Genomic DNA, 15,105 nt, shown 5'->3' on the forward strand with positions numbered 1-15,105 from the left:
GAGAAAACATAAAACTCTACCAAAAAAATTTATAAATTCAAAGAGCATAGCAAAGTAGGACTATTTATCATAGAAACAAACTACACTTTATGGCTCTATGGTACCCTAGGGCATCACTATAGTACAAGTAGATTGCAACACCTGATATTTACAATCAAATTTCAGTTAAAAAAAGATTAAACTGTACCTGGTATTCCATTTATACATAGTCATAAATGTGCTATAATAAACTTAATATAGAAATATCTTCATTAAAATGGTCAAAATAAGATCCATTTCATCACTTAGATTAACTCATGTATTTATAAAATAAATATATTAAATGTTTATTCTCTATGATATATATGGCATGGATGCCCTTGTATTTAATTCTATTAGTCAGAATACAGATTTACATCCCTATAAAAAAATTAAGCTAGTCTTTTGCTACTAGTCACGCTCTCCATTCAAAAATAAGACAATAACTGCACGATTTAAAAACTGAGGAGATAGTTTGGCTGATTTTTACATACTGCAGGCACAGCACAATTCTACATTCAAGCAAGAAAAACAAATACTAAAGAAAACTGAGAAGTTCTTCAGCATCTCTAATCACACACTAGTTAACCAAGTCACTCATTAGTCAGTTTCTATCCAGTGTTGTTTCAAATAAACTTTCTAAAAGTAAAATTATTTTATTAATCAACTTTAAAAGTAAAATGAATCACATAGACCAATGTCTGAAATTTGAGTATACAGCAGAAAGCATAAAAAGAAAAGAAAAATGAAACTGCTTAAAATTTGCACTTAGAATTTGCTTTGGAACTTGATAAAATGATTCCTTAAAATTCATCTGGAAGAATAAAAACAGGAAAAGAGACAAGAAATATTTTAAAAAGAAAAGTTATGCAGGTGACCCTGAACTGTAATACCAAATATTAAAACATATTAAGAAGCTATAATAACTAAAGTAATGTAGTACTGGCAAAGGAATAGACAATTCAGTGGACAAAGCAGAAAACTCAAAAATAATAATTTATTATCTGATAAAGGTAGCATTTCAATTCTGAAAGAAAAAGGAGGTTTATATAATTTGTGGTGGTGAGACCACTGGCAAACCAACTTAAAGTAAAATTGTTTTAACTTAGAACCCTCCCTGGCACAATACAACAAAATAATGGATTAAATATTAAACTGTAGAAACTAAAAGCCTGAAATATAAGAAGTACATGATGATTTGTACAAAAGTTGAGGGTAGGACTTTCTGTCAAAGTGGAAGTAATAAAGTACAAGGCTGATTTAACTACGTTAAAAATGAAAACAAACATATTAAAAAAGAAATAAACCTTAAGGAAACCAAATGATGAAGGGTATGGGGGACTGTGGAGAGACTGCCATATATGATCAATAAAGGCTCAGTGCCTTTAATATATTAAAAGCCCTTAATAAACAATGGGAAAAAAACAAGAACTCAGTAAAATTGTGCTAAGAATATGAACATACACCCACAAATGAAGAAATATAAATGGCCAAAATATTTCCAAACTCATTAGTCAAAGGAAAGCTGTAATATAAAATAGTTAGAGAAAAGCACAATATTTCTACTGTTTAAATGTCAGAGAGAGGTGGAGGGGGTACTCTCATAACTATTGATAGAAATGTAAAAAATCCAACTTTCTTGGAGGAAAAATTAGGAAGTTACTATCAAAAAAGATTTTAGACTCTTAGACTTCAGTAATTCACATGCACACACACCCAAAATATAAGCATCTCTTGGTAAAAGATTACAGATAGCTTTTATTTTCTTCTTTTTGCTTATCTGTGTGAGAACCTTATTACCTCTTCTGACTTAAGTAACTCATTTAGAAGTTGCCTCAGTTTCCTTGAAAAATAAAGGTCTCCCTTCTTTATTTAGGCTCCAGAGTTCATCAAACAGTAACTCATCTACAAAATGCTAGAAAAAGTTGATGCTAAAATGGCACTTGATAAAATATCTATTCCTGATAAAGTCTTTAAAAAACTAGTCACTCATATTCTTGGGTGTAGAGAAATACTGTTTGATTTCACTTATACAAGGTACTTAGAATAGTCAAATTCATAGAGTCAGAAAGTACACTGGGGTCAGGGGCCAGGGATGGGGGGAGTGGGGGGAATGGGGAGCTAGTGTTTAAAGGGGACAAAGTTTCAGTTTAGGAAGGTGAAAATTTTGGGAGATGGATGATGGTGAGTGCTGCACAACAATGTGAATGTACTTAGTGCCACTGAACTATACAGTTAAGTATGCTTAAAATAGTATGTTTTATATTATGTGACTTTTACCAAAATTAAAAAACATAAAAAAAGAGTGAACCCCCCCCCAAAAAATGCTAGAAAAACTTTAAATACATCCTCCCTCCCTTCCTCCTTCCCTCCCCGCCCCTCACACGTTGCTATGCAGAGATCTCCTGGTGTATTATTTTTTTACACCAAACATAAAAGAATGTCTACAGAATGGCACTCCACGTGTAAAAAGGAAAAAATAAGTGTATATTCATTATGTGCTTACAATGTGGATAAAGAAAGTCAGCAAGAATACCCAAGAAAGAATAAAAGTTGTTACTTAAAGGGAAGAAATCAGGCAACAGGAATAGGAAAACTTTTTACTGTATAACAATTATTAAATTACTACCAATTAAAAACTAAATTAAAACAATTCTTTCATGATAATACATATTTTAAATATCTATGAATTAAAAGATTATATATAAATATAAATGTATTTATATATAAATAATACATATCATATACATGTCACATTACTCAAACTTAGCAAGGCATACATACACTATTGGTAGGATTATAATCCATTAAAGCCTTTATGGAAGGTCACCAAAAACCTTAAAGGAGGGACTTCCCTGGTGGTCCAGTGGTTAAAAATCCGCCTTCCCAGGCAGGGGACTTGGGTTCGATCCCTGGTCGGGGAACTAAGATCCAAAATGCAGAGGGGCAACTAAGCCCACGAGCAGCTGCGGAGGATCCCACATGCCGCAACGAAGATCCCACGTGCCGGGACTAAGACTCAACGCAGCCAAAAATAAAATAAATAAATAAATATTTTTTAAAAAAAGAAACTTAAAGGAATTATTCCTAATGAAATATCCAGTCACATGCTCAAAGATATAGATACAGAGGAAGAGAAAGGGGGGGCGGAGAGGAGGGCAGGAAGGAAAGAGAAGGGGAAGGGAAGGGAGAAGAGAGATCTATACCTGTAAGTAAAGGAAGTTCATTACAATCTTATCTATAAAACCGAAAAATCAGAAATAACCTAATGTATCAATACTTAACAAGACTGCTTAAAGACATCATAATGGAATACAAACTATTGCAGCTACAAAGACAATGCCATATATTTATCAACATGGAAAGGGCCTATGATATTATATAATAAGTAAAAACCCAAGTTACACAACAGCAGCTATAATATGGGATCTTGGCATTTATTTTTTATGTGCATCAGAAAGGAATTGGAAAGATAAATAGCAAAGCATTAACAGTGCTTTAATTCAGCGGAGTTTTAAGTGTTCTTTATTATCTTTCTGTAATTTCTTTTCAGAAAATAACATGAACTGCTTCTAAAATATAAAAAAATACTTCATTTTGAAAAAAATATTGATATAATAATACCCCTACCCATAAAATTTGCATGGTTTGTGATTTTTTTTTTTTTTTTAGAGCGGACAGGTATTTTGTTCTTTTTTTTTTTTTTAGCTGCATTGGGTCTTTGCTGCACACAGGCTTTCTCTAGCTGCGGCGAGCAGGGTCTACTCTTCGTTGCAGTGCGCAGGCTTCTCACTGTGGTGGCTTCTCTCGTTGTGGAGCACAGGCTCTAGGTGCGGGCTTCAGTACTTATGACACACGGGCTCAGTACTTGTGGCGCATGTGCTTAGTTGCTCCGCAGCATGTGGGATCTTCCCAGACCAGGGCTCGAACCCAGGTCCCCTGCATTGGCAGGCAGATTCTTAACCACTGTGCCACCAGGGAAGCCTGGTATTTTGTTCTTAACATTATGAAGTCCACCAATACAAAAGTGAACCAAATCTTCTGGCTCCAAATCTACAATCCTTTCCACTGTACCATGTTATCTTAATCACTCACTTATATGTGGTATTACTGTCCTTAATTTATCCTTTAAAATATTTATATTTTATTACAAATTCCAGATAAGTGAAGTTTTATTGTATACTTAAAACAAATGTTATCTCTCCTCACATCCTTCTAAAGGATTAGAGACATAAAGGATGCTGATAATCCCAAATTCTAGGTTGGAAGAGGCAAAATTAAAAAACACAAACAGTATTTGACTTAGAAATGGGTTGTACTCCAAGTTCGACTGTTTGGAAGTAATTCCACACAAAAAGAATGTTATTTTTGTTGTAGAAATAAGTATTAATTGACTGCCAGGCCAGCCCAAAAAGTTTAACCCACAACTGGCAGAAACATATTACTAGTATATTGTTATCCCAATTAAACACACATTACCAACCCACGTAATCTAGGAATAGGTAGAAAGCCACAAAAGGTTAGTAACACTCAAAAACTGGTCATAACCTGCTTCTTTCAAGACAGAGAAACAGGAAGAAAGCAGTTATTCAAAGATAACAGGTTAAGGATTATTTCTCACTACTCTTCCCCAGAACCAGGGTTTGTGACTCTATTTATTCTGTCCTGGGAAAAAATGTTATGCCAGTTAGAAAACCTAATTACTACAGTATTTTTTAAAAGGCATATGGTGTTTTACTTGAGATTGTTTAAATGTCTGTGCAGAGATGTCAAAAAAAAAGAAAAAATTGCAAAAGGTGACATACTCATACCAATATATACTTTTGTGATGTATTTTAAATATGCTAAAAATATGCACACACATATTCATATGACATATTAAAACACACCACAGAATAAGTCAATTCCCATTTCTTTGGAGGTAATATAAAACTGCACATGTCTCACATCTAGAGAGAATCAGAACTGTGCCTCTGTAAACTTAAAAATAGCCATGGATCCTGACTCAACAGAGTCAATATCAAAAAGATCCCTTCCTCTATATTAAGAATCTACTATTCTTTTATAAAATCACACCTTTTTAATTTTAAGAGTTTACATTCTGTTTCAACAGAATTTATTGTAAGGAGGAAAGCACATAATCATAGATAACGAATTTTAATTTCCTACCCAAAATTACTAACCACTTTCTGATATATTTTCAGTACTGAAGAATCCATTTTTATCGAGTAACTTTTTCAAAGATTAATTTTGACCTATATACATTTAAAAATAAGTTTTCAAAATCTCAGCATATTAAAAACAATGAATTGACAAAATGCTACATAACATACTGGTAGCTAACTTATGGTTACCAGTAAATTTTGCAAATGTAGCTACATGAAAACGAGTGCCCAAAACTTACAACGCTGGTACATATTCAGTTACACAACTGGCATGATAATCAAGTGCAATACAATATACCCAGAGCTATAGTCACAGGATTTTCAGAAGGACTAAGTATAAATATATTAAGTAAATTCACAAAAGAACATTTTTAAGAAACACACTTCAATATTATCCAGACTGCCTACAAAATGGAACACGAATGTAATATTAAACCTCCCAATCAAATCTGATCTGCCAAAGTAACCAAAAATTAACAGCCCCAATCACTGAAGAACTGTGAGACAATGACAATCCAAAATAAGAGGAAGAAGTAAAAAGTAAATGGACGACAGTATTAAGAGTAAATACAGAATAAAATCATGTAACATGTAAAATGTATTTTCCCAATTTCAATAAAAATATAAGCGTACCAGAAAAGAAGTATTCTGTGTACTTTCCATATTTCTTCTGTGTTGTCCAATATGGTAGCCATTGCTACATGTAGCTATTTAAATTGATTAAAATAAAATGCAAAATTCAGTTGCTCAGTTACCTAGCTCATTTAATGTATTCAAAAGGTACATGTGGTTCATGGCTATCACACTGAAGAGCACAGAGATAGAAATTTCCATTACTATAGAAAGTTCTACCGGGCAGCATGCTGTAATAGACAAATCAATTTTTTCTCTATAATTATAAAAATTCTTCCCATAAAACTGCAAACATTTCTCCCTGCACCTGAAACATTTTTATAACTTCCTAAGTCAGTATGTTGATGATTATAATTATTATTTTAAATACAATGATAAATGCTAACAGGACAGTGTCTACTATGTGCCAGGAACAATACTATGTGCTTTGACTCTATACCTCACTTAATCTTCATATAAACCCTATAAGGTAGATACAAGTCCACAATGCCTTATCTGAAACATGTATTTCACAATTCGGAAGTTTTCAGATTTAGAAAGTTAATACTAGGAACTTCCCTGGTGGCGCAGTGATTAAGAATCCGCCTGCCAATGCAGGGGACATGGATTTGAGCCGTGGTCCGGGAAGATCCCACATGCTACAGAGCAACTAAGCCCGTGTGCCACAACTACTGAGCCTGTGTGCCACAACTACTGTAGCCCGTGTGCCTAGAGCCTGTGCTCCACAACAAGAGAAGCCACCCAATAAGGAGCCCCACTGCAGCAAAGAGTAGCCCCCATTCACCACAACTAGAGAAAGCCTGTGCAGAGCAACGAAGACCCAACGCAGCCATAGATAGAACTGGGAATACATTCTTTCACATAAATAAATAAATAAATAAATTTATTTTTTAAAAAAAAGAAAGTTAATACTACACAAAAACCATATGCTACATAACACCCTCAGCAGGGTCTAGGGAAGCAATCAGAAACAGAAGAATGCATGAATATTAACATCAAAGATAAGTGAAGTTAATAAATAACCACATATCAGTTAGGTCCTGGTTCTGCCATCAAACTAGTTCAGAACAGATATTCCCACTGACCAGTGTAATAATTTGCATTTATACAATACTAGAATTTTAGAATTACAAATCCATGAATTTTTACCTATTTTTCCCCACATAACTAAGGATTTTCAACACAGAATTATTAAAATGACTCTCCCTGAATTTCAAGAATTCATTTCTAAGACTAAACAAAATGTTCTTCCCTCTTGTAATTACATATCCTAAAATAAAAGGCCTAGGTATTTTCTTTTCATGAAACAATTGATAGAGGTATTTAATATAAATTCAAAATTGTATTTTGTCACATTTATAAAGTGATACATTCTTTCAATGCAAGCACTTAATTCAGTTGGATCTAGCAACTTAAACATTACCTTGTTTCATTTCTGAAAGGAAAAAAAGTATAAACAACCTTCAGTTACACAGTGCTTTTATGTTCTCAATTAACTTTTGCACATTTTCTCACTTTCAGGAAAGATTGTGACCAATTTTACAATTTGGAAATCTTCATTATTATTATACTTATAAACCAGTGCATATCTTAAAACATTCCAAATAGATACAGTTCACAAAAAGTACAAGGATAAGTTTATCCACATATTTTAATGTAATTTAAATGTCAGGAATTAAGATAATTATTTAATAGTGACAAAATATAAAAGTAGGATAGACATTTAAAATATTCAACAATATGGCTATGTTTATATCCAAAATTATGAACCATCACAAATATAAGCATCCAATAAGGAGTATATTAGTATTCAATTTCTATGAAATTATACTTTCTCTTGGTTACCGATATGGCCTTGCTTAAAAAGATTTGGTGGTTAGGAATAGGAAATTGAAATAAATGCTATGATAATATGAAAATAGCAACTTAATTCAATATTTACTATAAAAATTAGACCTCATCACAAATAACAGTAATTAACTGAACAATTATTCATCTTTCCCATTATTACCTCATTACACCACACTAGTCATACATAAGTTGGTAAAAGTTCATTTGTAAACTAAGTTATATCAATCAAAATAAGTTTTATTGGTTGAAATGTAGTTTAGCGTAATTTGTCAAGAGCATGGACTCCGGAGTTAGGCTTCCTGGTTCAAATCAAGGTTTTACCATTTGCTGTAATGGCAATTTTTGGTGTTAGGAACCTCTGGGTCTCAGTTTCCCCATCTATAAAAGGGACTAACAGTATCCTCACAGGGCTGTGGGAGGAGTAAATGAAATGGTATGTGGAAGTACTCAGGAGAATGCCTGGTACACATAAGAGCATTAGCTATTATCAATGGCATTATTAAAGCATCTCCGAAACTATAATATATTAATGTTAGCACTTTTTACCATTAAGAATTTCTTTCCTCCAGTTTCCTGAAAACCTTAAATGCACCAGGGAAACTCAATGTTTGAAGGAACCCTGTGGCAGTTTAATAAACATCTATTACTAATTGATTCATTTATATATTAAGTCCCTTTAAAGTCAGATTAAGGTAAGGATAGAACTGGGAATACATTCTTTCACAGCACATAACTTCATAATGTTAAATAACAGCCAAATGATACCATTTCACATATACAACTATGTCCTACTCTAGTGTAGCAACGAATAAATGGTTGTTGCTATTTATCTCAAAAATTCCCAAGAGAAGTGAATCTTACTGAGAAAATTATTAGTTCAGTTATGGATATACTAAGTTTGAGGTGCTAACAGAATACTTAACGGACGTTCAGGAAGCAGTCAAAAGTACAGATCTAAAGTTAGGAAGCTTACACTCAGAAGTTCATCACTCCCTCCTCTGTATTACCATGCAATTTTTCACATCCTATTACATGACAATTTTTAGTCTCCACAACCATTCTCTACTGCTAGACTATCTTGAAGGCATTTAGGTCCTGCTATATAAGGGCTTAATAATGTTGATTTTTTTTTAAAAAAATGCAAAACTTGCAGAATAGTATAACTAAGAGAGTGAATTTTATTGTTTATAATAAACTCTGATTTAGAAATTTTTTTTTCAATCTGTGGATTTTAAATAAGGATGAAATTTTCATTTGGAAGTATTCTTATAAAATATAACTAGCATACAAACAAAATCCTTTTTTTTTTTTTAAATTTGGTCACATGAGAATTACTAAACGCTACCAAGCAGTGAAACCTGACATTATCACCAGGCCTATAAACCTGCAAAAGTACAATATAACGAGGCAAAGAAATTTATAAATGAGTAAAATAAGGAAAAGGAAGTCCAGTGAAGATTCCTTGAAGTGAGTTTAAATTAATTTAAATTCTTAAGAAGTCTGTCAAAATACCTGCAATGTAGATTGAAAAGATTTCACTTTCTAATTTACAGGCTACTTGAGTTCAATAACTTAAAAATGAAAGGCCTCTGGACCCTTCCAGCACATGTTATTCTAAGAGCTATGATAAGGAGCATGTAGCAAACGTGCTCAGTTACATGCACTAGGTAAGGGAAAGATGCTGTCATCCGCAACCCACCAGCAACTGTCTGACCACCAATCCTTCAGTTTAAAATTTGTAGAAGCGTTTCCTAGAGAATGCTGCAGTTGTAGTATTTCTCACCCAAACTTAAAATGTGGTCAGTCCCATCAAGGCTCTAATAGGAGAACAAACCTGCTGCCAGTTCTATATTTAATAGCAGATCCTGACAATTCCATTTGTGCCTGACAACTAGATGCCTTTCAGTGAAGCCATTCCCTGGAAATGACACTACAATACTGTTACTTATTTAGCGGGCATGGAGCCAAGAAAAACCAGCTCATTAGTGGTGAATGAGTAGGGAAGACAGTAGCCAGAGGATTAAAAAACAGCAATATACCACACAAACAGGCTTAGAAGAACTGTGAAAATGCAGGAGAAAAAAAGTAGAGATCCACAGAATGAAATTCCTACAACACAAAATTAACACAGAGACTTAAGTGTGCACTTTCTCATTTAAAATCACATAAGCAAGGATCAAATGCATATTGATTCTAATTTTACATAAAAGCCTGAAAACCTCATGCCAATAGAAAATATTGGTAAATAAAAAAGGACTCCCCTAATCTTGGCCCTGTTTTCCTGTTCTATGAAGCAATTCATAAGAAGAAAAAATAACTTCAGACTATAAATGATGAATGTATAACTATTAGGAGTGGCCCCTCTATGAGGTCTGAAATAGAAGGAAAATGTACATTTCTTCCAAAGCTGTGGCCAACAATAACTTTCGCATTCTGAATCTAGCTTAAGCACATTAGTTGGGAAGATGTTTGCAAAAGTATTTCATAAGAAAGTGCTGAATTTAGCTTTTATTTTATTTTTTTCTGTTTTCTTAAGTGGCCTGCAGTATATCCAATGCGCTAAGTAGAACCTCTCCTAAGTATAAATGACCAAAGGAAATACAGCTTTCTTCTTACAGAGAACTGTTTCTACAGATCAGGGGTCATCAAACTTTCTGTAAAGGGCCATATAGTAAATATTTTCAGCTTTACAGGCCATATGGTGTCAGTCACAAAAACTCAACTCTGCCATGTAGCATGAAAGCAGCAATAGATAACAGATAAATAAGAAGTGTGACTGTGGTCCAATAAAATCTTATTTTCAGAAACAAGCAGCCAGTCTATGGCCACAGTTTGCTGACCTCTGCTATAAAGCATGTTTTTTTACCTACTAATAAATACGTTGTTTTAATAAATAACACCAAATTTGAAAGATGATCTCTGGGGTTTGCTTTAAAATATTTCATTAAAAAAAAAGTGAAGAGCAGAGAGAAAGGTTAAAGAAGACTGGCAAGGGGCTTCCCTGGTGGCACAGTGGTTAAGAATCCGCCTGCCAATGCAGGGGACACAGGTTCGAGCCCTGGTCCAGGAAGATCCCACATGCCACAGAGCAACTAAGCCCATGCACCACAACTACTGAGCCTGCGCTCTAGAGCCCACGGGCCACAACTACTGAAGCCCGCTCACCACAACTACTGAAGCCTGTGCACCTAGAGCCCGTGCTCCCAACAAGAGAAGCCACTGCAATGAGAAGCCCACACACTGCTACGAAGAGTAGTCCCTGCTGGACGCAACTTGAGAAAGCCCGCGTGCAGCAACGAAGACCCAGTGCAGCCAAAAATAAAATAAAATAAAGTAAATAAATTAAAAAAAAAAAGACTGGCAAAACACAATTAGCGTTAGTCTGATGATGGATGCATGGAGTTCATTATACTATTACAATAATTTTATGAGTTTGAAATTTTCAAAATTAAAAGTTTTTAAAAATACAAGGTAGATCAATGAATTGGCTCTACAGGAAAATTAATTTCCTCACTTTACTACAAACATTCTAAAACATATCTAGTATTTTTAAACATAATCAACATAGTACAACATAAAAGTTTAACATAAAGCTACTAAACCATAGCTAAAAAATTTAAACGTACAAAAGTGTATACAAGTATAAACCCTTAACATTTTCCATAATTTAACAGACAGCCTCACCTCATACAACTCCTAAATTGACACATTTTATTAGTCTCATCTTAGCTAACAAAATGTGTTACCAATTTTTGGTTTTAGAATATAATTATTTTATAGGGTATATATCACTTAACATATCATAGGTTTATTATTTTTTCAAATAAATTAGTAAATAAATTTTATTTCTCAGTTTTAAACTCTAAGCAATAAATATGAATAGAAACAATTCACATAAACAAACGCTGTTTAAGGTCTTCAATAATTAAGAGTATAAAGGGATCCTGAGGCCAAAGTTTGAGAACCTGTGACCTGAACGTTTTTGATGCTGTTTAAAGTATGTTTACCAAGCAACCATTAGATACATGCTCAAACTCATTTTTCCTTTGAACAATAATCATCACAAAGTGGAGTTAATCCACTATGAAGGCTATCAATATACAGCCATTTAAACCTTCAACAGAAATATTCTTTTAAAATTGCTGGGTATGTCATGAATAATGTATCCATAGGAAAAGAAGAGCTCTAATGTGTTGTCCCCCTTATGCAGAAAATTGTCTTCTGGACCAATAATAAAGAAAAACTAATATGCACCAGCAGACATTTCTAATAAATATGCTACCTCTCATCAAATCAAGATACGCAGTCTCACTCAATGAAAGAAGCCAGAAAGCAAGCTGAAAATAGCTTTAGCAAAGAAATGTTAATGACTATGCAATTTCTCAAAAACTAAAGAAATGTGTTTTTTAAATGTCCTAAGTTTTTTCTCAAGTTCTGAAACACAGCGATTTCAAATATTATCAAAACTGAAAACTACATTAGGCTCACAGAATTATTGTGACTGACACTTGAGAAAAACTGAGAACTCTGTGAAAATATTTCCAACTATCCAAGAATATAATCAACGTCAAAATTTTCTAAATCTAAAACTAAAATAGCAATAAGCAATCCATAACACAGATTTGGGCAAATAATCAGAGCACAAATGTCTGCATGAGTATTCATTCTTTTATGAAGATGAACCAATACTTACTTTTTGAATACAGTATCACTGTAGCATTTTTAACCAATTTGTCCCTTCCGTATACGGCTATTTAAAATGTTATCAGACTATTTCATTTTTACTTAAGTACAAATTTCCAAGTTAAGTTTTATAAATCTCGTTATTTCTATTGTCTTTTATCAACATGAATAAACTTAAAATAGTAATAACTGAGATACAGAGCCATACTTACATCATACTCTGCAATTCTGCTGCAAAGCTTACAGACTTCCCTGTACTTCTTCCACTACTTGAAGTGGCAGTAGACATTGGGCTGGCTGCAGTGTTATTCATCTAAATAAAAGAGAGAACTCAGCTTACAAAAATGTATCTACCTATAAGTAAATGCATGGAAAACGGAAGCAATTATAAGTTACTTCAAAAAGTATGGAAATTTTTTAAATTCTGATTTGTTTTACGTAAATCTGATTTGTCCATACTTGTTCTTCATTAAAATGAAATTGTAAGGTAGAAAACTGCTTAGTCAAATATGATGTAAAAAAATTACTCACTTGGGTGATAAACTTTTCATTACATATTTTGTAATAAGTATTGGAAGAAAAATACTCATTAAAATATTTTAATAAAGTTCAGTGGTTTTCAAAATCCATTCCATGGAGCCCAAAGATTCCCCAGCAATATTTCATTGAGCTCCCAGTGGCCCTCAAGCAGTCCCATCCAGAACACAAGAACTCTGATTTTTCTATTTCATATATTGGGGCTCCAAGTAAGATTTCATTTAAAGAAAGAGCTGCACAGCTGTAAGATACAGAATTAGAAAACCAAAACATAATCTAATTCCCATTTGAACCATAGCCTAAAATACAAATAATACAAATAAAGCCAATCAGTAGATCAGAAGTAAGCACTGTGATATTTTATAATCTTATGGTTAAATTACTCATCAATTTAAAATGTGACTTTTAAAAAAATAAAATGTGACTTTTTTCCCAATAAAATTAAGCTGGTGCATAATGGGAAAACTAGATGCTAATCCTAATATACGCCATTTTATTTATTACATGTGGCAGTCCCACAAACAAGAATTAGTGAAAATAACATTAAGGTAACAGAAGTAGATAAAAGCCTCAGGCTTTTACCTCAAGGACACAGTAAGTGCTCAATAAATGTTAGTTATTATTTCATGTTTATATAAATTTTGTAATACTACGATTTTCTTTAAAAAATACTTTGCTGATTAAAGAAGAATTAACAGATTTAAAATATATTTAAACAGATTTAAAATATATAATAAAGTAAAGCAGTACTGAGAACTTTAAGTACAGTAAAGTAATTAGGAGTCAGAAGTCAGACTGCCTAGGTTAGAATCCCAGCTCTACTACTTTACTAGGGCTCAGGGCAAGTTCCTTAACGTCTCTGTGCCTCAGTTTCCTCATCTGTAAAACAGGAATGATAATCGCACACTCAGGGTTGTTGCGAGGATTAAATGAACTAACATAAACAAAGCATTCAGAATAGTTCTTAGCACACAGTCAGTACACAATGTTAACTATTATAAACAGAAAGAACTCAAGAATTTTCCCTTTCTTGGTCTGCTAAAAGCTTTTATGTAACAAATTTGATTATCCCTATTTCATAATCACAAACTTTAAGAAACTTGAATATTTTCACTACAAGACCTCAATACAATTCAACAAATATTAATTAGTTTCCCTATAAAATAAGTTCTGTTTTCACACTGACATCACTACTGCTACTAGTCAGCCTGGCTTAAAACATCAGTCATCATCTTTGACTCCTTCTCCTGCACCCTATAATTTGTAAGAAGCCAAATAAATTCTACTTTATGTTTTTACCTCCTCCCTTTCTTGTTGAGCTCTATTTATAGCTTCTCTCTTTGCAGCTCAGTTCATTCTCCACACTGCTATCAAATTTATCTTCTTAATACATCCTCTAAACTGACCACTTCTGTGGGCAATGGAGGCTTAAAATTGATAACGGAAACTTGAACCAGGGTCATTCACTGATGGCTGAGATGGAAAGGCTGGGTCCCATGAATGAAAGCTGAAAAAATTAACTACTACAAACCACTGCCTGAGATGGGCCACATATGAAGCTTTTGAGAAGGCAAAAGGACAGAGACCTAAGACAAGCAGCACACTAGCTGGGTGGCTAGATCTGGAATGTCCCAATATCATTCTGTGGCAGGACCAATTCTCTGCCAATATAAGCCCTGGTCTAACCTAAGGTCCCTAGGAGCCAGGCGAAAACCACTAGACAGAGACTGCAAAAGCAGAGAAAGAGAAGGAAGAAAGTTTCACTCAAACTGAACCAGAAAACCAAAGTTCTAAAACACATAAAGAAGCTAGTGCTATGAAAGACCATCGGTCTTTTTAAGCGTAAATTTGTCCTATTTGTTCACAAAGACTTTTTAGGAATAAGTACTTTTTTTCTACAAATAACAGAGGAAAAGAAGCAACACCATTTGGAACTCAGGTTTAAAAAAAAAAATCGCATCATCAGTCCAAGGTTGAGGAATAATAAAACAGGAAGGAAGTTCAAAAAGGAACTTGGCTTTCCAGTGACCTTAGAAAATGGTTCACTTGTCCCAAGAGAAGACTGACAGAGATATGACATCCTGGAGAAGATGTTAAACTCAAAGATTATGTATTACCCTCAGTCTATGATTTAAGTTGACTCATGTCAGATTTGAAGGCATGCCATTCTTGGGATTATCCTGAGACACTGCTGGAGTTATTGCCCTCTTTCATTCTG

The 15,105-nt window shown here is 33.6% G+C and overlaps 2 protein-coding genes across 6 annotated transcripts in view; one reads left to right on the forward strand and one right to left on the reverse strand.

The window, feature by feature from the left end:
- Nucleotides 1–15,105, reverse strand: part of SUPT3H (SPT3 homolog, SAGA and STAGA complex component) — a 449,170-nt gene that overhangs the window by 426,429 nt on the left and 7,636 nt on the right. For all 5 annotated transcript variants that reach the window (XM_060163028.1, XM_060163030.1, XM_060163029.1 and 2 more), the window contains exon 2: nucleotides 12,563–12,663. In XM_060163028.1, the coding sequence (XP_060019011.1) occupies nucleotides 12,563–12,663 (101 nt within the window). The remainder of the gene's footprint in view (nucleotides 1–12,562; nucleotides 12,664–15,105) is intronic.
- RUNX2 (RUNX family transcription factor 2) overlaps nucleotides 1–15,105 on the forward strand; it is a 313,937-nt gene that overhangs the window by 26,494 nt on the left and 272,338 nt on the right. The gene's annotated exons all lie outside the window — the stretch shown is intronic.

The sequence above is a fragment of the Lagenorhynchus albirostris genome, chromosome 10 (genome assembly GCF_949774975.1).
Source record: "Lagenorhynchus albirostris chromosome 10, mLagAlb1.1, whole genome shotgun sequence".
Taxonomy (NCBI): Eukaryota; Metazoa; Chordata; class Mammalia; order Artiodactyla; family Delphinidae; genus Lagenorhynchus; species Lagenorhynchus albirostris.